A 22,130-nucleotide genomic window follows, 5' to 3' on the forward strand; every position below is an offset into this window, starting at 1 on the left:
GGGAAGAGCCTTCCAGCACTGGAAATGTGAAGTGCAAGGGCTCCAAGGCAGCAAAGAACTCAACTTATTTAAGGAACTGAAGTAGCCCAATAGGGTTACCTAAGTTTTTTCCTTCCATCTTGTCACTGAATAGATTTACCTTATTTAACCATTCCCCTGTTGACAGAAAGCCCCTCCTTCTTAATACCAGGTGGCAAACACCTTTGTGCACAAAGCTTTTCTATACTTAGGGTTCTCACCTTAAGATAAAGTTCCAGAAGTGGGATCACCGGGTAAAGGCTACATGAACATTGAAGCTCTCAATCTGTACCATTAAATGGGTTTCAAAACAGCCATTCCTATTTCCATCTCATCAGCACTCACGTGTCTCAGAGACTCACCAGCACATTGAGGATCATGCTGCTCTCCACAGTGACAGCTTTCACAAGGAGCTTCCTGGACCCATCCTTAGACTCATACCGGAGAACATACAGGTCCTTGTTGTTGTTCCACCCAGCTGGCAGCAGTTCTGACTTCTTATCATTGGGACCTGGCTGAGAAGACACCACAGTTGGGAGGAGAACGATCAAGACCTCAAAACACAGAGCTATAAAGAACCTCATAAGATAAGCTAATTTTACCTTCTTGCTTCACAGATGAAAATGTGGAGGTCAAGAGAAATGACTTGCCCAAGATCCTACAGCAAGTGACAGGCCTAGGGTCTAGGTGTCTTGGTTCCTGGTCTACTGTTCTCTCCCTCATATCGAGCTACCTTTCTGACATAGCACTGGAACCTGTCAAGAATCTGTAGCATTGGTTTAATAATTATCTCTTCCCCATCTCTCTGCTAAGAATAAAACCAGTTATCTCAAGGAACACTGCGAAGTGCTAAGTAGTATTTTTCAAAGTTTGGACCTTAGGCTAACTGCAATAGGATCACCAAAGTGTTGCCTAAAAACACAGATCCTAATACACCCCAACTGACAGCAGTCACGTACAAAAATTATAAATAATTTCATAACACACAAAATATAGTACATGTACAAGATAACAAAGAATTATAAAATGTCACTACCACCAGCTTAAGAAATAGAACATCAGCAATACTGCTAAAGCCTTGGGTAGTATACTCCAATAAATCTCCCTCCTTCCCCTTCAAGGGTAACCACCACCCTTGAAAACTTTCTTTACTTTTCCTTAGAGTTATATTACTATACATGCAACCATAAAAATACATTATTTCAAATGTTTTTGAATTTAAAATAAACAGCATCACTTCTGTCATTTGCATTTTTTATTCAGTATTGTTTTTGGAAATTTATCCATGTCAATGCATTTAACTACAGCTGATTCACATTCACCACTACACAGCATTCTGTATGACTATGCTGCAATTTATACATCTACTTGTTGATGGTGATTTGGAGTATTTCCAGTTTATTTGTTTTGCTATTATAAACAATGCTGCTATGAACATTCTTGTACACATCTGGTACACATGTGGATAAATTTCTATAGAGTATGCACGGAGGAAAAGCTTTTAATTTATAAGATAAAGTCAAATTGTTTTCTAAAGAGTTACTAATTTATACTCCCACTAACAATGTATGAACTCCTGTTGCTCCGTGTAGTTGGCAACATTGCTATTGTTGCTTGCCAACCTAGTAGGGGTAAAATGCTTGCCATTTTCATGCTTGTCAGCCTGTGGGTGTGAAATGCATCTTTTATTGTGAGTTGTGATGTTTTCCTTTCTTTTCTTTTTAAAAAATCCTAAGACTTTCCTTTCGCACTAAAGTTTGAGAAATAGTTCTCAAATTATTTCTACAGGAAAAATAATATAGTGATTTCTAGGTGGGGAAGATTTCTTAAACAAGATCCATAAAAGAAAAAAAAAATGCTGCCTTTGAGATTGTTCATAATTTAAAGCTTCTGTTCAACAGAGACACTACGAAGTTAACAGGCAGCCATAGGCTAAGAAGAGATATTTGCCATGACAGTAAAGAAAATAAATTAATAACCTTTACATAAAGGGAATGCCTGGAAAATGAACAATAACAATTGGAACTCCAAAAAGTGGCAAAAGATGTGAACAAGAAAAAGAGCAGCTAACAGTGTCTAAAGAGTTACTCAATTTTACTAGCAATCAGAGGAGCAGAACTGAAATAATGAGATACTAAGTTATACAATTCAGACTGTTATTACCCAGTTTTCTATTTTTTGCCAGATATCTGTGTAGGTGTGGGGAGAATGGGAACCTCCAGTCCCTCTTGGTGGGCATTTAAACTTGTGCAGCCCCTTTGGGGAGCAATCTGGAAGTTTTTAGTGCAATTAGGTGAGCCAATATCCTATGATCCAAAATCCTTGCTCCCGGAAGAAACCCTGTGCACAGGGTACATAACAAAGGATCTTCATTACAGTCTTGGCTAGGGTAGTCAAAGTGAAGATAAAATGCAAAATCTGCTTACAGTGGAATACTATACAGCAGTCAGAAGGAACAAACCAGATTTAATCGTGGTATTATATATAAAATAAGAAATATGATTTAAGAAAAGTTCCCCCAAAATGAGGTTTATACTCCAGTACCATTTATGTAAAAATTTTAAAAAGCACAAGAAAAATGCTATAATCTTTGTTCATGGATGTATATTTGTAATGCTCACCACGGGGCACGTGGACTGGGAATACCTATAGTTGTGAGAATACAGCAGGAGGGAGTGGGACCGGAGATGAAGAAAATGGAAAAGACAAAGGTCTAGCAAAGCAAAACTTCACATACCCAGGACAAGGGGAGACCACACATTGAGAACTGCTGGCCTCTCCTCTTTGGTCACCTCTGATGCTCAGAAATCCTTAGGGGAAAGAGATCCCAAATAAAATTCAGGATGTCGCAACCGACATGGTTTAAAACCTGGCTGGATGACAATGAAATTCACAGGCCTGAAGCACAGAAACGAAAGTGAGGAAAAACCAAAGTGAAACTAATCAAACCATTCTTCTGAGAAAGAGAAACTATCCCCTCACCCCAAACTGGGTAAATTTTCTGAATATGTTTAGTGTTTAGTGTTGCAGATTTGTTTACTTTGGAAGCCAGGAATTTGATGACAGCCTCATCTTTGCTCTGTCAAAGGCCTTTAAATTTATATTATCCTCCATGTACAGTATTCAATCCACCAGAGTTCTCTCTTGGAATATAAACAATTTGGTCTGCTCACCACCCCATGACCTTTGGCTTTCAGAGTAACAGAGAGTCCCTGAAGTCAAGTGAGGCTTACGTCTCTAACTGCAGTGGAACTGATGTTCCCCAGTAAACATAGGACAGACCCTGGTGATATCAGGCCAAACATGGCATGCAACTTCCCTGTGAACCCTGACATCAAATATCAAGAGTCCCAGAAAGCCACAGCTGGAAAGCAGCCTAAGTACACAGTCATGTGGTTTAACTTCCTCTGATGGAAGAAAATTGAAGGCCTGAGGCCAAGCATGGTGGCTCACGCCTGTAATCCCAGTACTTTGGGAGGCTGAGGCAGGCAGATCACTTGAGATCAGAAGTTCAAGACCAACCTGGCCAACATGGTGAAACCCTGTCTCTACTAAAAATACAAAAGAAATTAGCTGGGCCTGGTGGCGGGCACCTGTAATCCCAGCTACTGGGGAGGCTGAGGCAGGAGAATCACTCGAACCCAGGAGGCGAAGGTTGCAGTGAGCCAAGATCTCACCACTGTACTCTAGCCTGAGTGACAGTGAGACTCCATCTCAAAAAAAAGAAAAGAAAAGTCTAAGGCCTGAAAGGGGCTGAGAGCTGCCCAAGGTCTCAGCAAGTCAGATGCAGGGCTGTGCCTGGAATTCAGAGCTCCTGGTTGCCTAGGCTATGGCTAGAGAAGACTTTTCCCAGCCAGGTCCACAAGACTGGCCCTACGAGAATTGTCTTCTTAGGGAAAATCCTGGCACTGGAAATATTCTTTAATGGCCATGAGTTTGCCCCAATACCTCTCAGATAAAACACACCCAGATAAACTTAAACAGATAATTTTGGGCATTTGCTCTCTTTCATAACAATCCTTAGATTTCCCACAACGGAAAACAAAATTCTCTAACTTATGTTGATGACCACCTAAGTTATCCCTTACCTATCCTGTTGCCACCTAAATCACCTGACAAAGCTGTAAAGCTCTTACGAGGAGTGGTGCTAACTTCAAGAAAGAAATCCAAATTCAAATATTGGATTTTTGTTGAAGTCAGTGGCTGCATTGCTCTTCTAATGAAGTTTTATGTACACAATTCCCCTATAACGGAGGAGGCAAAACCTAAGAGAAAGTAGGCAATCTAGCTTTCCATTTAACTGTCAACTTGTATAGTCAAGTATACACTCTTGGGACCTTCCTTTCCCTCTTACCACCCACAGAAGGGTGGGAACAGGAGGTGGCTGGAGAGGCAACACAAATATCCTCTGAGCTTGGAAAACACGATTGAGGCTGCTGAGTCGGCTGGCCCCAGGTGAAAAATTAAACTTCCTTTTAAATAAACTAACAGGAAAGATGCCTCTCTAGCTTCCACTCTGCATGAAAGTAGACTCAGCAGAAGTGACAGGAGGACAAGTGCAACCTGAGCCCCAATGGCAAGCAAGGAGAAAAGGCAGAGAGAAGCAAAAATACACCACACTCTAGTTTGCAATCCAAACACCCATTCCTTTGGGGGTATGCAAGATTTAGTGCTGGGATAGATAAGGAAAGGCGGCAATGCCTTACAAAAACCCCATTCCCCAGGCTCCTGGGCCTCCTGAAAGAAGTCTGAAGCCAGCATCTTTCTCTGGCCTGCAGAAGCTCAACAAATAGCACCATGAACAGAGAAAAATTAGGTGGACCTTTGGGAATTGGTCAAGGACCTTTGTTTTTTAAAAAAACAGTATTAAAATGAGATCATATTCTTCCTGTACATTTCATCTGAAAATGTTGAAGTCTTGAGTGTATGGCAAGGGGATACGGCAAGCCTTGAGTGTATGGCAAACCAGCTAGAAGAAAGTATTGACTTATGTGAACTGATGTCCCTAAACTGTCAAAGTGACTCAGACAGGATGAGTGAGGGTAAGAATGGTGGGGGCAGATCCACAGTGATTGACATTTATTTGTGGAATGGCAAGAAGAGAAGGGCATCACGCACACCCTCTCAGTCTCAGAACCGAAACCAGTTCTGAGACTGTCAGAATCCTGTCCACCTCTGCTTGGAAAGACAAGGAACCTGTTTTGAGAACCAGAACTGGTTCCTTGTCTTTCCAAGCAGAGGTGGACAGGGTTCTGACAGTGTTGCAGAGTAGAAGTAGCTAGCTAGGCGTATGTAAGGGGCATGAGGTACATTATAGGGACCAGAGTGCAGAGCAGAGCTGTTCCATCTGAAGGGCAGGGCAAAGGGCAGGGGGAGCTAAGGGCCAATGGAGGAGCTCCCAGGTCAAAATCAAATCTTACTCCTCTTCTCAGCCCCGCTGTTCCCTGCACCATCCACATACCAGCTTATTTGAAGAATGTAGGAAAAGTTGAAATAAAATGACTGGGGCAAGTGAAGAGCTGCTAAAGATTAAAAAGCTGGAGTGAGGCAAGTGGGGAGACAAGATTTCTGCTAGGGGAACTATGCATTGAAAGGGGGCTGCTGTCTCTACCTGGTCCCAAGGTCTGAAATGCTGAAAGGTAAAGTATGTGGAATGAAGAGAAGCACAGAGAAAGGCCAGGGACAAATGCATTTGGGAAGATGAAATGGTTCCTGCTTCCAGGTGTGTGTGTGTGAAAGGCTGGCTGTTCTTTTCCATCCTCATCTCCAGCCTTAGAGCCCGTTTGAGAGATGAAGTATGTGAGTGTGGAGGTGGGAACGGGGATCCTGAGTGTGTACCTGGGGTCCCAGTGAGATACTTGAGGTCTGGGGAAAAAAACAGCCAGAAATCCCTTACAGTTCTTATGCTCTGATTCTTGCTGAAGGGGGTAAAGTGTGAGAGGGGTATCGTGGTCTTGGTCTTTAGTTCTAAGAGACAGAGGAATAGGGACAGCAGTGAGGGATGGGGGAAAGGGGATACCTGCCTGAGTGCTCAGAATGCACAAAGCAAGTTTGAAGAGAGGTCCCTTAATCTATGTCAGGAGAGGAGAATTAAGACTCTGTCTATTTGAGAAGCTAAAAAAATGATGAGAGGAGAACTGAAGCAGTCAAAAAGGAGAGGAAGGGCAAAATCTCATTGCAAGGTGCAATAGGTGGGGATGTCTGTTTCCCATGGCTGGTTTTGGTTCTGAGACTGAGAGGATAGTGGCAGTGAGGAGCAGGCATGGAGGCAGGCCCTGGTCTCCCAGGAAGCAGATGTCTAGGATGATGTGGATGTGGGGGATGAGGGTCACAGGGAAGAGACAGGAAAGACAGAAGAATGCTAGAGCAAAGAATTAGTGAGTTGGTTGGGCCCAGCAGCCCTGGAACTCTGTGGGAACAACAATGTCCCCAGTTGTAAGAGGTAGAGGCTGGGGATGGGAGTGCAGAAGGGGCTGGCCCTGTGGGGATAGCTATGGGGACAGCTATGGGGAGAAAATCTTATATGACCCTCACACCCAGGGTATATGTGTATACGACCCTGGGGGTGATTGTTTCCCAGAGCTTGAGTTGGGGATGGCAGTAGCAAGTGGACTACGCTGGGCCCTTCAGTAAAGGGTGAAGGGTGTGTGAGCGCTCTGGGCCCATACTAAGGGGCCCTGCCCTGGGGTTGAATAGGTCAAAATTCACTCCTGTGCTTGGATCCAGATGTTTGCTGGAGCCTCATACCAGTGTGGTATGAGGGCGGTACTGAGTCAGTCCCCTCACCCCGAGGCTGGGTGGTAAGGAGTTCAGAGGGGATCAGGTGGGTGAGGAGTGCTCTAAGGAGGTATACCCCTATCTCGATTATTTTCCATTCTATGGAACGCTTGGTACACACAGTCCTGGCCTGAGAGGTTGCGAGGCTGCGAGTTTCTGCCCTTGAATTTACAAACTATGTTGTGCCAGCTGTGCTGTGAGGGACTCTGGGCTGGGATGAGGCAGTTGAGCACCTCCGACCCGTAGGTTTTACCAACGTTGTCATAAGCCCCAGGCCCCGCACTGAGGTAGGCGGGGAAATCGAGCGCTCTGGACCAGGCCTCCGGTCCTCTGAGTTTAGGCAGAAGACGGTTCCCTCCTCCACCCTGGCCGGCACTGTGGCGTACCTGGTCACCGATACCCAAGCCGTAGTAGCCGTGTGTCACCACTTCCCAATGCAAGAAGCAGATGAGCGCGTCCTGCTTGCAGGTGATGGCCGGCGCAGCAGTTTCGTACAGTACCTCCAGGCCCGCCATGATCGCCCGCGACTTCGGCGTCTGTAGGAAAGAAGCGGGCAGGGGTGGTGCAGTGAGCCGACTCGGCGGCCGTGGTAACTATAACTCGGCTCCTCTCTTGGGCTGGTTCTAGGAGTATCTACACCTGAGACCAAAATGGAGCCGCCCGGGGGCGGGGCGGGGCGGGGCCGCCGGAAGTAGCCCCAAGAACGGGCCCGTCTGCGTGAGGCGCGCCGGGCTGGCAACGCGAGCGCGTCGCTGAAAGGTTCCGCCAGGGAGCGCGCGCGGGGCGTGGCGCCTCAAACGGGGAACCGATAGGCACTGCAACTGATAGGCGCTGCGGGCACATCGTTTTCCAAGAGGCCACCTTGCTGTGAGCCAGACTTCCCATCCGCAAAATGGGGTAAGCTAGGCCCGGGAAGGGGCTGGGAAATATGGCCAAAATACATTCTTAATAATCGTTAACACGTACGCAGTGCTTGCTACCGGACACATTATTCTAAATGCTTTACTTGTATTCATGTGTTTAATCTACACAGCCCAACTCTATGCAGTTGATATCAACGATTAATGTGCCTTATTGCACAGATGAGGAAACTGAGGCACAGAGGGTTAATTTGACCAAGATGACATAGCCAACAGTGAATGGCTGAGATGGTTATGGGAACCTAGCAGTCTGGCTTCTAAGATAACATTTATTAAGTGTTTATTGTGTGCTACATCCTGTACCAAAACCTTTACATCACCTTCTCTTTTTTGTTTTTTTTATCATCCAGCCCAAAATGTCAAATAGCAACTTGTCAACAACTCTGTGAAGTAGGTACCATTATTATTATTATTATTATTATTATTTGAGACAGAGTCTCGCTCTGTCACCAGGCTGGAGTGGAGTGGTGCAATTTCGGCTCACTGCAACCTCTGCCTCCTGGGTTCAAGCGATTCTCCTGCCTCAGCTTCCCGAGTAGCTGGGACTACAAGTGCACATGACCACGCCCAGCTAAGTTTTTGTATTTTTAGTAGAGACGGGGTTTCACCATGTTAGTCAGGATAGTCTCCATCTCCTAACCTAATCCACCCGCCTGGGCTCCCAAAGTGCTGGAATTACAGGCAAGAGCCACCGGGCCCAGCCAGTGTGTACCATTATTATCCCCATTTTGCAGATGACAAAACGGCCCTGAGTTGAAGCCACTTCTCCAAGGAGACACAACTGCTGCCTGAGAGCAGAAGCTCCTGACCCACTACCAAATTTCAATTATTTATTTGCCTACCCCCTTTATGATTTTTACCACCCATTACTTCTTCAACGGATTTCATGAAATCCACTTACTGCTTTTACCCAAATGTTAGAAATAAGTTTTTGGTGTTGCAAAAGAAATAGCACTTGAACATAAATTTTCTTAGCAGGTCAAATTTACTTCTATAGAAGGGTGCTTCTGGATGGAGCAATGGCGAGAGCACAGTGGGCAAGTGAGGGGAAGGGGGTCTTATCCCTGACACAGCTAGTCCCTACTGCTGTGTCTTTCCCTTGTTGGCTAGGGTTGGACTGCACAATCTAAGCTAATTCTGATTGGCTATTTTAAAGAGAGCAGGAGTATGATCCGGAGTGGTGGGGTGAGTTGTTTCCCCTGGGAAGGACGGTTACAGAGCAGGTGACTAAGGATGACTAAGGCAGAGCAGATGATAGAAGCTAGGAGGGGGTCGTTTACTGAAACCAGGAGCAAGGAGACGTAAAGAATGAGGAAGTTAAACTTTAAAATGGAGAGCAAAGAACAGGGAGACCGAACATACTGACATATTGGTTATTTGAAGAGGAATTTACTGTATCCTACACAAATTTAGTTTCCCCATCCCAGTTACTAAGCTGGTTCAAGCTTCTGCCATCTTTCACTTGGATTCCCGGCATCAGCCTTGGAACTGCTCCATTCTGTTTCTGTCTCCCTCTAGTCTGTACTGTACTCCACAACCAGAGAGATTCCGTTAGAAAACAAGTCAGATCAGCTGGGCACAGTGGCTCACGCCTGTAATCCCAGCACTTTGGGAGGCCAAGGCAGGCGGACCACTTGAGGTCATGTGTTTGAGAACAGCCTGGCCAACATGATGAAATCCCGTCTCTACTAAAAATACAAAAATTAGCCGGTCATGGTGGTGAAAGCCTGTAGTCCCAGCTACTCAGGAGGCTGAAGCTGGAGAATCACTCGAACTCAGGAGGTAGAGGTTGCAGTGAGCCAAGATTGCACCACTGCACCCCAGCCTGGGTGACAGAGCAGGACTGTCTCAAAAAAGAAAAAAGAGTAGATTAAGGAACAAAAGGCATACCAGTAAAAGTAAACAGTATGTGCAAAGGCATGGTGGAATGCAGCTAGCTCTGTACGATCAGAGGATCAATGTTGCCTCCTGAGTGAGGCTTCCCTCATCTCTTTTGCCCATGATTAATCGCTCTTTCCTTGGTGTGCTTGGCATCAGTGGAGTGCCAAGGGGTGGGCGTGGGACAGTGAGAGCTATCAGCCTCAGTCAGGCGGAGAATTTTATCATTGAAGTTGATTGAAATTGCTGGTTCATGATGATAGTAAAAAGTGGACTGGCTTTTGGTCTGTTTTATTACTGCTTTTAAGTTTTTTACAAGAAATGTACCCACTCCTTGTCTGCACCAGGGAAGACAGCTCCCTCACCCCCACCCCTTGGTTCAACACTGCTTTGCATACAATTGGTTGTAGCTGGCATCTCACAGAATGCTGGTTCCCTCTTCTACATCATCATCTCTGTCTTAGCATGCGTTCCCTCAGAAGCCCATGGTGAGACAGCAATTTGAGTAGTTTATTTGGGAGCTGATTCCAGGCAATAGCAGTGGGGCAGTGAAGGAGTAGGGAAGTTAGACAGGAAGGAAAGGCAGTTAATAGAGGGAGTGCGATGAAGCCAGTTACCTCTATGGGCAACTGGACCGCACTCCTGCCTGGGAACTCTGGGGGGCAATGTGGGGTATGTCTCAGAACTGCTCCATTTGAGGGCATCTGCCACATGCTGAGAGCTGCTTCTGGGGTCCTGAAAAGCCCTCAGGCAGAGAGTTGAATCATTTAGAGGAAGCAGTCTTTGTGCTTAGAGGTGGCTGCTAAAGGGTTATGAGGGTGTCATAGTGCTGTCTGCTATGTCCTTGCACACCCGTGACCAAGGGTGAGCCACGCCTTAGAAAGTCTGTAACCCAGAAGCCAGCATGGAATAGGCACTGGCATCAGTGTGTTTAAAGAATGAGGTGAGGGCTGGGCGCAGTGGCTCTTGCCTATAATCCCATATCTTTGGGAGGCTGAAGCAGGTGGATCATGAGGTCAGAAGTTCAAGACCAGCCTGGCCAAGAAGGTGAAACCCCGCCTCTACTAAAAATACAAAAAAAATTAGCCAGGCGAGGTGGTGTGCACCTGTAATCCAAGCTACTCAGGAGGCTGAGGCAGGAGAATCGCTTGAACCCGGGAGGCATAGGTTGCAGTGAGCCAAGATCATGCCACTGCACTCCAGCCTGGGTGACAGAGTGAGACTCCGTCTCAAAAAAAAAAAAAAAAAATGAGGTGAGCTCTATCTCCTACACTAGGCTGTGAATCCCCTGAAAGCCAGGACTATGTTCCACCTGCCCTGAACCCCAGGGTCCTCCAGGGATGGGAACAAATGGGAGGACCTCCTGGGGCTGGAACGTGTATGTGTGCGTGTGTTTCCCTTGATCCATTCAGCACTTTCTGTGGACTTACCTACATCAGTGAGAGTCCCATTCTGCCCTGTCAGGCCTAGGGAAGCAAGTGGCGGGTGCCTCCCTGGCTGGGCCCCCACTACCTAGGAAGAACAGAACCCATGCCAGAGGTGAGGGCCCAGGATGATGGAAAGAACTTGGCTGGTGGCTGCAGCCACCAGTTCCTGGTTACCAAGTGACAGCAATCTGCGTATTCCAAGTTCCCTGACTCCTTGGAAACCATGAAGAACTGAACCAAGGGGCAGTGCCTAGATGGGCACTGAGGTGAAATCATTCACCACTGTAATTCTTCTTTGGCCTGGCATCAGCCCAACCATATTACTTCCTCCAGGAAGCCCTCCAGGATTAATATTGTTCTTTGCTTCCACCAAGTGACTAATACCCAAGACTTCCCAACTTCCCATTCCCCTTGCTGGTGGGGTATCCAACGTATTTGATACCCATAGCAGGTATCTCTTTTTTAAAAAAATTATAATTTTTATGTAACTCTATTAGTTTTTTAAAGTTTTTTTATTGTGTTAAAATACACATAGCATAAAATTGATCATCTTAATCGTTTTAGGTATACAGTTTAGTGATGTTGACCATACTGTTTTCCACGGAGACTGCACCATTTTATGTTCCTACCAATAGTGCACATGTGTTTTAATTTTTCCACCTTCACGGCAACACTTGTTATCTGTTTTTTTTTTTTTTTTTTTTTTTTTTTTAAATAGAGAATAGAGATGGGGTTTCGCCATGTTGCCAAGGCTGGTCTTAACTCCTGAGCTCAAGCAATCTACCCATCTCAACCTCCCAAAGTGCTGATATTACAGGCATGAGCTACCATGCCCAGCCAGTGGTGTCTTATTATAATTTTAATTTGCATTTCCCTAGTGGTTAGGGATGCTGAGCATCTTCTGATATACTTATTGGCCGTTTGTATGACTTAGGAGAATGTTTGTTCGAGTCCTTTGCCCATTTTTAAAGTGGATTGTTTGTTTTTTGTTGTTCAATTTTAGGTGTTCTCTATATATTCTGGATATTATTCCCTTATCAGTTATACAATTTGTAAATATTTTCCCCCTTTCTGTGAATTGCCTTTTATTCTGTTGATAGGGTCTATTGAGGCACAAAAGCTTTTAATCTTCATAAAGTCCAATTTGCCTGTGTTTTCTTTTGTTGCCTGTGCCTTTGATGTCATATCCAAGAAATCACTGCCAAATCCAATGTTGTGAAGAGTTTGCGCTACATTTTCTTCCAAGAGTTTTATATTTTTAGGTCTCACATTCAGGTCTTTGATTCATCTTGAGTTAATTTTTATGTGTGGTGTGAGGGAGAGGTCCAGCTTCATTCTTTTTATATGAATATCCACTTTTCTCAGCATCATTGTTTGAAAAAGCTGTTCTTTCCCTGTTGAATGGTCTTGGGATCCCTGTGAAAAATCATTTGACCATATATGTGAAGGTTCATTTCTGGGCTTTCTATTCTGTTCTATTGGTCTATATGTCTGTCTTTATGCCAGTACCATGATGTTTTGATTATGTAGCTTTGTAGTAAGTTTTGAAATCCGGAAGTATGAAGCCTTCAATGGAGCAGATAACTTTTTAACACCTTCTTTGTCATCTATAAAATTATTTTTAGCAATAACCACATGATAATCAGTCAAAATTATTATTTCCCTGATTCATTCTTCTTGTATGAAAAAATATACATGTGTATATTTTTTGAGACAGTCTTCCTCCATCACCCAGACTGGAGTATAGTTGCATGATTTCGACTCACTGCAACCTCCGTCTCCTGCATTCAAGTGATTCTCCTGCCTCAGCCTCCCGAGTAACTGGGATTACAGGCATGCACCATCAGTCCCAGCAGGATTTTTGTATTTTTAGTAGAGATGGGGTTTTACCATGTTGGCCAGGCTGGTCTTGAACTCCTGGCCTCAAGTGATTCACTTGCCTTGGCCTCCCAAAGTGTTGGGATTATAGGCATGAGCCACTATGCCTGGCCAAAAATATAATTTATAGATTGTACAACTCTCCCTTTTTAGTGTATAATTCTGAGTTTTGACAAATGCACATAGTTCTGTAACCAACATATTCTCTAGGTATTTCCAGAAAGGAGTTTTAAAAATTCATCTTTATTGAGGTATAATTTACATACAATAAAATCACCCATTTTTGTTGTATACTTCATGAGTTTTTAACAAATGTATAGATCAGTGTAACCACCATGATCAAGATATAGCACGTTTACGTGATTCCAAACAATTTCCTCATGTGCCTTAGAAGTTAAATTCTCCAGCCTCTAGCTGAGGTATGTTAGTCCGTTTTGCATTGCTATAAGGGAATACCTGGGACTGGGTAATTTGTAAAGAAAGGCTCTGCAGGCTGTCTAGGATGGCAAGAGTATTTGCTTCGCTTCTGGTGAGGCCTAGGAAGCTTTCAATTATGGTGGAAGGCAAAAGGGAAGCATGCATGCCATATGGAGAGAGAGATGGGGAGAGAGCAAGGAAGAGGTGCCAGGATCCTTTAAATAACCAGCTCTCACGTGAACTAATAGAGTGAGAACTCACTCATTACCATGGGGAGGACGCCAAGCCATTCATGAGGGATCCACCCCCATGACCCAAACACCCCCCACTAGAACCACTTCCAGCATTGGAGGTCACATTTCAGCAGGAGATTTGGAGGGGACAAAACATCCAAACCGTGTCACCAGGCTACCACTGATCTGTGTTTTTTGAATCTATATTTTTTGTGTCTAATTTTGCCTCTTAAAATTTCATATAGATGAAATGTATATGTTGCCCCAGGAAGCAGATGCCAAGATGGAGTTAGCAGTATTAGAGGTTTACTGGGGAAAAGTCTCACAAAAGAAAAAGGGGAGTGGGAACAGGAGTATGTGGGGAGAACCTTCAGGCCTTTCTGCAGATTTGGCAGCTACAAAAGAGAAGGAAGGAATAAGTATTAGAGAGTAAGTCTCGGCCAGCTCAACACGGAACTCCAGCACCAAGAAATCTCATGGAGAGTTCCCTGTTGCACTGAAATGGCCACGTCTTAGTGCTTACTCTGTGCTCGGTGGGCTGCCCGCGAAGAGCATGGCTTCAGCATTGTCCCAGTGGTCCTACAGCTGGAGGCTGTCAGCAAACTGCACTCCTCACAGCTGCTTGGCAATTATTTTCTTGAAGAAGGATTGGCAACCCTCCACAGCTGACACTTCAAATATGTACCCCTTCATGCCTGGCTTTTTTCACTCATCATTGTGTCCAAGCTTCCTCCATGTTGTGTGTATCAGCCCCTTCCTTTTTATTAATAGTCTATTGTATGGATGTGCCAGTTTGTCCAGTCCCTTATTGATGGGCATTTGGGTTGTTTCCAGCTTGGAATGCTGATGAGTAATGCTGCTATATACACATACATGTACAGGTCTTGATTTGGCCTTATGATTTCACTGGTGTTGGATAAAGTCCTAGGAGTAGAATTGCTGAATCTTATGGTAGAGTATATGTTTATAGGAAACTGCCAAATGGATTCCCAAAGTGGCTGTAGTACCATTTTCCACGCCTGCCAAGGAAAAATGTGGTGCTTACTGAACCAGTGGATGGGTTGGAACGTAAAGATTAGGGAAAGCTGCCACCAGCTTTCAGAAAGTCTGAACATTGTAAGAGCTTCAGGAAACCACCAGCAGTGATCACAGCTGCCTCCATCCTGGAACAGTGTGTGTGTATGTAGGGTGGCGGGGCACCCTGGAGAGACTGCTGCCAAACTGAGCCCTGAAACTCCAGATTCTGCCACTGCTGTTGAAGAAGCAGTAACGTGCCCCTGCTTCTGCCTCCCAGCGGCTGGATCTCACTCGGAACCCTGCCGGCAAGTCATTTTGAAAAATGCGGCTGTTAGGCTTCAGACCCCTGAAATACTAGGGAAAGGCATAAAATGTGTGTGTGTTGGGGGTGGGGGGGGTTGGTACTGAGGCTTTGACAGACAAATTGCCCAAGGTATCTTACCTCCTTTAATTCCCAGAACAACACTTTAAGGTAGAAACTATTATGCTCTTCGTTTTAAAAATGAGAAAAGTAAGGGAGAAGTTGTGCAGTTGTCCTAAGCAGCAGGGCAGCAGGGTCAGGATTGGAGCCAGGTGGTCTGCCTGCTTGCTCCTCACCACAGTGCCAAGCCTCTGACATCATCAGTAAGCGCTTGCGGGATCTTGAGCTCTTAGTTTCAAGATCTACACAGGAAAAGGTGAGAGTCATGACTGAGGACCATTTTTCAGACCTCAGGGGCAGAAAAGGCTGGGAATAGAAAAAAGGGTCAAGGGACCAGGCTGGGAACAGAGAAATGGCCTAGGCATGGGAAACTCCAACCACAGGGACACATGAAGAGTCCCTGCAGAGACAAGGTAAGCCACAAGAGGGCACCCGGGCCCACCTAAATGCCGGCAGAGGGCAGCAACGCAGGGAGAGGCACATTCTCCTCCATCCTGACTTCATTCCACCAGGAGGTTCAGGGGAGCCATAGACCAGAGGCCCCCAGCAAGCTCTGTCCACACTGCAGTCAGCCTTCACACATTGAAATACCTGATTTTAGCTCTGGGCATCATTGCCCTCAGGGAGAGACGGTCCTCAAAGAAACCAAGTCCTTGGAGGCACAAAGGGTCGGTTTCTGAGGCCGCTCTCTTTCCTGTACCTCCTGCTTCTCCAGTAGACATCTTCGTCTCCATTCTTTCACAGACTTGGGCCTGACCCTCGCCCCTGCCCCCACGCCACCCATGTCCAGCTCCTGCCCCAAAGTTCCATCAGGCACTTGCCCACCTTGGTCAGGCAGGTGGGAGGGGTGACCAGCCTCACTTTGAAAGGCTAGAAGCTCTGCCTGATGCTCCCCAAACCAGAACATCAGCTCCACGAGCACAGGGATTTGTGTCTGTTTGGTTCACTGCTATATCCCTGGCACCTAGAACAGAGCTTGGCATACATAGTAGGTGCCCAATAAATATGTGATGAGCAAATGAGTACATTAGCAGGTGCATAGTGTAGAAAAGTGTCTAGGTCGTGGAGTCAGGCAACCTGGGTTTACATCTCGGTCTCTTTGCTTAATCACTGTGCAACTTTGGGGAAATGGCTTATCAAATTGTCAAATAGGGGTTATAGGTGTCTTCCCAAGGGTTTTTGGGAGGATTTCTGGACATGATGTCAACAAAGTGCCTCTCACAGTACCTGGCTCATGATAAGGGCTCCGAAGAGGTGGCTCATTATTTGAGTTAATGAGGACTTGGAAAGCAGCACCTATTTGTTGAGGATTTACTATGCGTCTGGCACTTGGCACCTGTTATCGAATTCAATTTTCTAAACAACTTTTAAATAAGGTTAAGTAGCTCAGAGAAATTAAGCAACGTTTCCAGGGTCACACAGCTGAGAAGAATAAACTTGGGTTTAAGTCCAAGTCTTGAAGTCAGCAGCATGCAAGTTCACAAGAGACTTCCTGGGCTAAAATCCCGGCTTTTTCACTTACAAGCAGTATGACCCTGGGCAGTTTTCTTAGGTGGAGAGCTAGGAAGGGACAGAAATTGGCCACCACCTAGGTCTGGACTGTTCTTTAGGATTTGGAGGAGTCAAAGACACCACCAACGGTACTAATGGTACTGCTGCAGTCTCGCTCCCTGGAGATGGTGCAACCTGCTAAGACCCCCAGAACCTGCTGTTTAACCACAGCATCACCTGACCTCCAGCAAGCCCCAGACTGCTTCCAAATGTATTCTTTGTACTCTACCTGGAACTGAGTTCACAATCTGATCAAGCAGTCAGGACACACACACACACACACACACACACACAGTGCGCTTGGCTCTCCCGTGTAGACTTGGGCAAGTTGCTTTGCCTCTTTGAGCCTGATTTTGCTCATTTGTAAGCTGAGGGGTGATAAGCAGCACCGTGTATGAGGATTATCTACAAAATAGAAGGGCACTGGAGGTGAGCAAGGAGGAATGGGAGGGCTGGTTTCCAGGACAGCTTCAGTGAGAATCAGGCGTTGATTTCTAAGGCTCTGTTAAAAGATGATTTTCAGAAAAAGGTTAAAATCATGACTCTCATACAGCTACAAAAATGAACCCATACTAAAGATTTTACTTGTTAAACAATGAGGGGGCAAGAGAGTTGTTATAACTCATTCAAAATAAAAGTACAAATACATATAGAGTAAAAGAAACAGACAGATGTTACAACTGGGTCAAAGAACAAGTCAAAAAGGCACAAATTTATATGGAATAAAGGAATTGAATTATAATTGGAGGCAGAGCTAATTTTTCCAAAAAGGGGATGGAAGTCAATTCTATCTGACAAGGCAAAGTTTGTATGTCTATCAGTTGTCTGCAGTTTACAAAGTGCAAAATATTAAGCTCAGAGACAATGAATAGAGCTAGAATCACACATTCCCCAGAAGGGTGTGCTGTAGTTTTCTCTATAGTCCTTTTTGGCCCAGAGATTCCAGGCTTCTTATCCAGCACTTCTCAACTTTTCTGGGGTTTCACTTTCTTCATCTGTAAAATAGAGGGACTAATTGTAAGATGGCCTGGTTGCGTGAAAATGAAATGAGCTGGTAGAGTAGAGTAGTTCACAGACAGTGAAGCCTTGTCCCTAATCAAAGCTTTTAACAGTCTCTCTTACACTGGATTGTGAGGAGGATGAAATGGGCAACACACACAAACAACCTAGACCCATGTTCTCACTCAGTGTGTGTTGACGACTTGTAAGAATAGTTCTGACCACTTTGAAAGTCAGCACAAACTGGGTTAAAACCCAGGTCTGTCTGATCTCGCAAGCTGTGTTATTTTGTTAACATGAGATTTTGTTGAACACCTCCTCCCCTGGTGGAGCCTCAGTCTGCCTCTCTCTCCAGGAGTGCTGGGTCAACCGAACTCCTGAGTGACATCATCTCCTAATCCCTCCACTGTGTGAGGCATTTCACAGCTGCCAAGCTGTCCAGGCCAGAGCAACTCTGGGAATGGCCTGGCAGGCACGTGGCATGGATGTGGTAGGTTAGGGTGACTGGCTGGCAGGGATGAGGCAGGGATAATGTCCAGCCTCCAACCCATTCAGAACTGTCATAGTTTCCATCTTGCTCACATGGCCTGGTGGAAAAAGGCTGGCCTCAGCTGGACTTCAGCAAGAGAAAAGGAAAAGATGTTTCCCAACTCCTGGGTCAGGTCTCGAGTTGGCGAAGATGGGAAGGACAGGGCAGAGTCCAGCTTCTTCTGAATCTGTATCTTCCCCCTGCCTTGTCTGTGGCCCAGCTGTCCTCCTGCCCACAGCTGTCATCTTAGACCATCCCTGTGCCAATTGCAGAAGCAAGACAACTTGTCCTGCTTTGGGTCTGGGCCTCTGATGCACCCAGCTCCATGCCAAGACCTTTGGTGGGGTCAGAGGAGGTTCATCTGTCAAGCCTTCATTGAAGGCTGTAATTCATAGGAATGCTTAGTTTGAAAAGGAAGAAAAACAAACTGGTTTGGGCAAAAAAGCAGTTTATTGTCCTAAGGGGGAAACCAAAGTGGGGAGAAGAAAGGGAAGTTATAAGTGAGGCATTTTAACCAGGGAGTCCAGGGAAGGCCTCACTGAGAAGGGGTGTTTGAGCAAAGACCTGAAGAGGTGACGGAGTGAGCCCTCTGATGTCCCAGGCAGACGGAACAGCAAGTACAAAGGCCCTGAGGTGGGAGTGTGCCTGGCATGTGTCCAGAGCCGAGGGAGGGAGGTGAGTGATAGGAGATGAGGTCATAGGGGTAACTTGGAAGCCTGATATTAGTAGGGCCTTACAAGGTCAAAGAAAAGACTTGGAAAAAAAATATTTTTAACATGTCCTTTATTCAATGGACTGAAAGCAGAGTCAGGTTCCTGCAGGCTTTGGTGGGAGGGGAATTAAGATAGGTAGTAGAGGTGAGAGGAGTGGAGAATGGAGGAAAGACTTCCCCGTCTCAGCCTGGCCTTCCTTGGTGTTGAGTGGCACTGCCTAAGAACCAGAGTGAGAATTAGTGCTCTGGGCTCCACAGCACAAGTGAAAGGACCCCGTTTCCAGTGAAAGCCCTGGCAGGCAAAAGTCTCCTCTGGCGTCACCTGAAGCACCCAAGTGACTCGGCTGGCAGAGCAGTTTGTGATGGCTGCTGCTGCCACTAAGGAAGAACCCAAGGAGGACAGGGTACTCTTTGTGGCAGCAGTGCCCAGGCCTGGCCCCCATCCAAGGGTCATAATTTGATGTCTGGTGGGCAGTTCTCACTCTGGGGAAGCCCAAACTCTTGGAGAGAATAAAAGATATCAGTCAATGACTTCATTTTGCATATGGGGAAATTGAGGCAGGAGAGAGTAGTGTACTGAGGCTCACATAATTGGACAATGGAAAAGCTGGGACTTGAATTCAGACTTCCTGACTCCCAAAGCCAGTGCTCCTTTCCCACTTCTAGGGAGACAAAAGATCCCAGAGAGCATTCCGGGCCTAGAGTTAAACTCTGTGTTTGAATTCTTGCTCTGCCACTTGTTGGCTGTGTGACCTGGGGAAAATCACTTCACCTCTCTGTGCCTCAGATTCCTCATCTGTAAAATAGACATAATAATTAAAAAAAAAAAATCAATCCCTGCCTCATAGAGTTGTGGTGAATATTACATAAGGCAATATTTGGCCTTAGAACAGAAGTGACATCAGTGAAAATGGTGGAGGAAGACTTTGGAAAATTATTTTCTCCATAAAAGAAGTAAGAAAACTGGAAAAAAAAAGATCAGAATCAACTTTTTCAGAATCTTGAAATTAATCAAAGGCTTGCAGCAATTGAGGGAGCATTTACTCATGAAAAAAAGGCTAAATCTTGATAAGAACAGTCACCTCTGTGATGTTCTTACTTGCCCTATTCTCATCCCCCTCTTTTCAGCTCTGTGGTAGCCTTGGAAACCAGTAGCCCACATTTATGGTGAAAACTATCAAACTGGTAGCCACCAGAGGGGACAGAGTAGGGTTGAAGCTCCTTCAAAGCCACATTCCTTGGGATTGTCCTTTTTGGCCCATCTGGTGATTCCCTGCAAGACCCTACTTGCAAGACTGTCTCTATTTTAGCTGACTCAGAGCTTACCCAATGCAAAAAGTCTTTTTCTTCCCTTTTCACTGGTGGTTTTGTCAAAAACATTTAGAGGGAGTTATTTAACTTTGTGATTTCTTTGGTTGTAAATGACATTTGGGGCAAGCAATAGGCTAACCAAAAAGCTTTAAAGGAAAAGCTGGAGAATAAGATGTCCCGTAGAGACTTTGAAAAGCTCTGACATTTTTCTGGGAATCTAGAAGGCCATGAGCATGTGTGGGTTTGTGTATGTGCCAAGGGCTGTGCATGTGCACAGGAAAGACTTGAGAAGGCCCTAAGCTGTCACCTCTGGTTGACCTTGAGACTCTGTACAAGCAGAACGTAAAGGCTAAGGCAGAGTTATCAATTGCCTAGCTGAGTTTTGAATATGCTTCAACATACAGACAGACCTTCAACAAAAACTGGAAGACATATTAGTTGCAGGCATTTAAGTAAATTTCTGCCCAATATTTCAATATCATACAGACAAAAGGATCCAGCCTTTAGAGAAGCAGCTCAGAAAAGTCACTTAAAAAAATCAAACACCACAACATCAACATGTGGGGAGGGGCTAGAATATAATATCCAGCGCATCCATAATATATTATGTAAAATATTCAGGTTTAAACAACAAAAATGAGACATGAAAAGAAGTAAGAAACTATGGCTGGGTACAGTGGTTCATGGCCATGTGGCCAGATACAGTTGTAATTCTAGCATGTTGGGAGGCTGTGGAGGGAAGTTTCTTTGAGGCCAGGAGTTCAAGACCAGCCTGAGCCACATAGTAACACCCCATCTCTAAAAATAATTTAAAAAATTAGCCTTTGGTGGTGTGCACCTGTAGTCCTAGCTACTTGGGAAGCCGAGGCAGGAGGACTGCTTGAGTCCAGGAGTTTAAGGCTGCAGTGAGCTATGATCATATCACTGCATTCCAGTGTGGGTACAGAGTGAGACTCTGTCTCAAAAAAAAAAGAAGAAGAAGGAGAGGAAGGAGAAAGAGGAGGAAGAAGAGGAGGAGAATAAGGAGAAAGAGAAGGAGAAGGAGAAACTGATCCCTATACAAAAGAAAAAGGTATCAATAAAAATTGTCCCTCAGGAAGCCCAGACTTTGAACTTACCAGACAAAGACTTTAAATAATCTATTTTAAATACATGCTAAAGGAAATCATGTATAAAGAACTAAAGAAAAGTAGAATGATGTCTCACCAAATAGATAATAATAAAGAGATTAAAATTATATTTACAAAAGGACCAAATGGAAATTTTGGAGTTGGAAATCGTAATAACTAAGATAAAAAATTCACTAGAGGGGCATAACAGCAAACTGGAGCAGGCAACAAGAAAATCAGCAAACCTTCCCAGCTACTCAGGAGGCTGAGGCAGGAGAATTGCCTGAACCCGAGAGGCTGAGGTTGCGGTGAGCCGAGATTGCGCCATTGCACTCCTCCAGCCTGGGTAACAAGAGCAAAACTCCGTCTCAAAAAAAAAAAAAAAAAAGAAAATCAGCAAACTTGAAGTTGGATCCATTGAAATTATTCAGTCCGAAGGACACAAAGAAAAATGAATGAAGAAAAATAAACAGAGCCTCAAAGACCTGTGGAATATCATCATCATCAAGCATAAAGCCATATGCATAACAGGAGTTCCAGAAGCAAAGTAGAGAAAGATTTAGAATATTTGAAGAAATAATTTGATGGAAAAGCATTAATCTACACACCTAAGCAGTGTAACAAACTCTAAGATAAACTCAGAGACCTAGACATAGAAATATCATAATCAAACTATTGAAAGTGAAAAGATTTGTGTAGACATTTTTCCAAGGAAGATACACAAATGGGCAATATACACATGAAAAGATGATCAACATTATTAGTCTTTAAGGAAATGCAAATCAAAATTACAATGAGATACCACTTTTCATCCACCAAGATGGTATAATAAAAAAGAAGGACAATAACATGCTGATGAGAATGTGGAGAAACTGGAACTCTCGTATGTCGCTGGAAGAAATGTAAAATGCATCCCTATTGGAAAATGATTTG

The 22,130-nt window shown here is 44.9% G+C and overlaps 1 protein-coding gene across 1 annotated transcript in view; it reads right to left on the reverse strand.

The window, feature by feature from the left end:
* The window catches only part of PSMF1 (proteasome inhibitor subunit 1), a 46,476-nt gene extending 39,021 nt beyond the window's left edge, over positions 1 to 7,455 (reverse strand). The window contains exons 1-2 of the mRNA XM_064382297.1: positions 7,182 to 7,455; positions 381 to 533 (exon numbers count right to left, since the gene is read on the reverse strand). Coding sequence (XP_064238367.1) covers positions 381 to 533; positions 7,182 to 7,310 — 282 coding nt within the window. The 5' untranslated portion in view covers positions 7,311 to 7,455. The remainder of the gene's footprint in view (positions 1 to 380; positions 534 to 7,181) is intronic.
* Positions 7,456 to 22,130: the final 14,675 nt, after the last annotated feature.

Source organism: Aotus nancymaae, unplaced genomic scaffold, assembly GCF_030222135.1.
Source record: "Aotus nancymaae isolate 86718 unplaced genomic scaffold, 86718_ANA_hifiasm-v0.15.2.pri h1tg000029l, whole genome shotgun sequence".
In the NCBI taxonomy this organism is placed as follows: Eukaryota; Metazoa; Chordata; class Mammalia; order Primates; family Aotidae; genus Aotus; species Aotus nancymaae.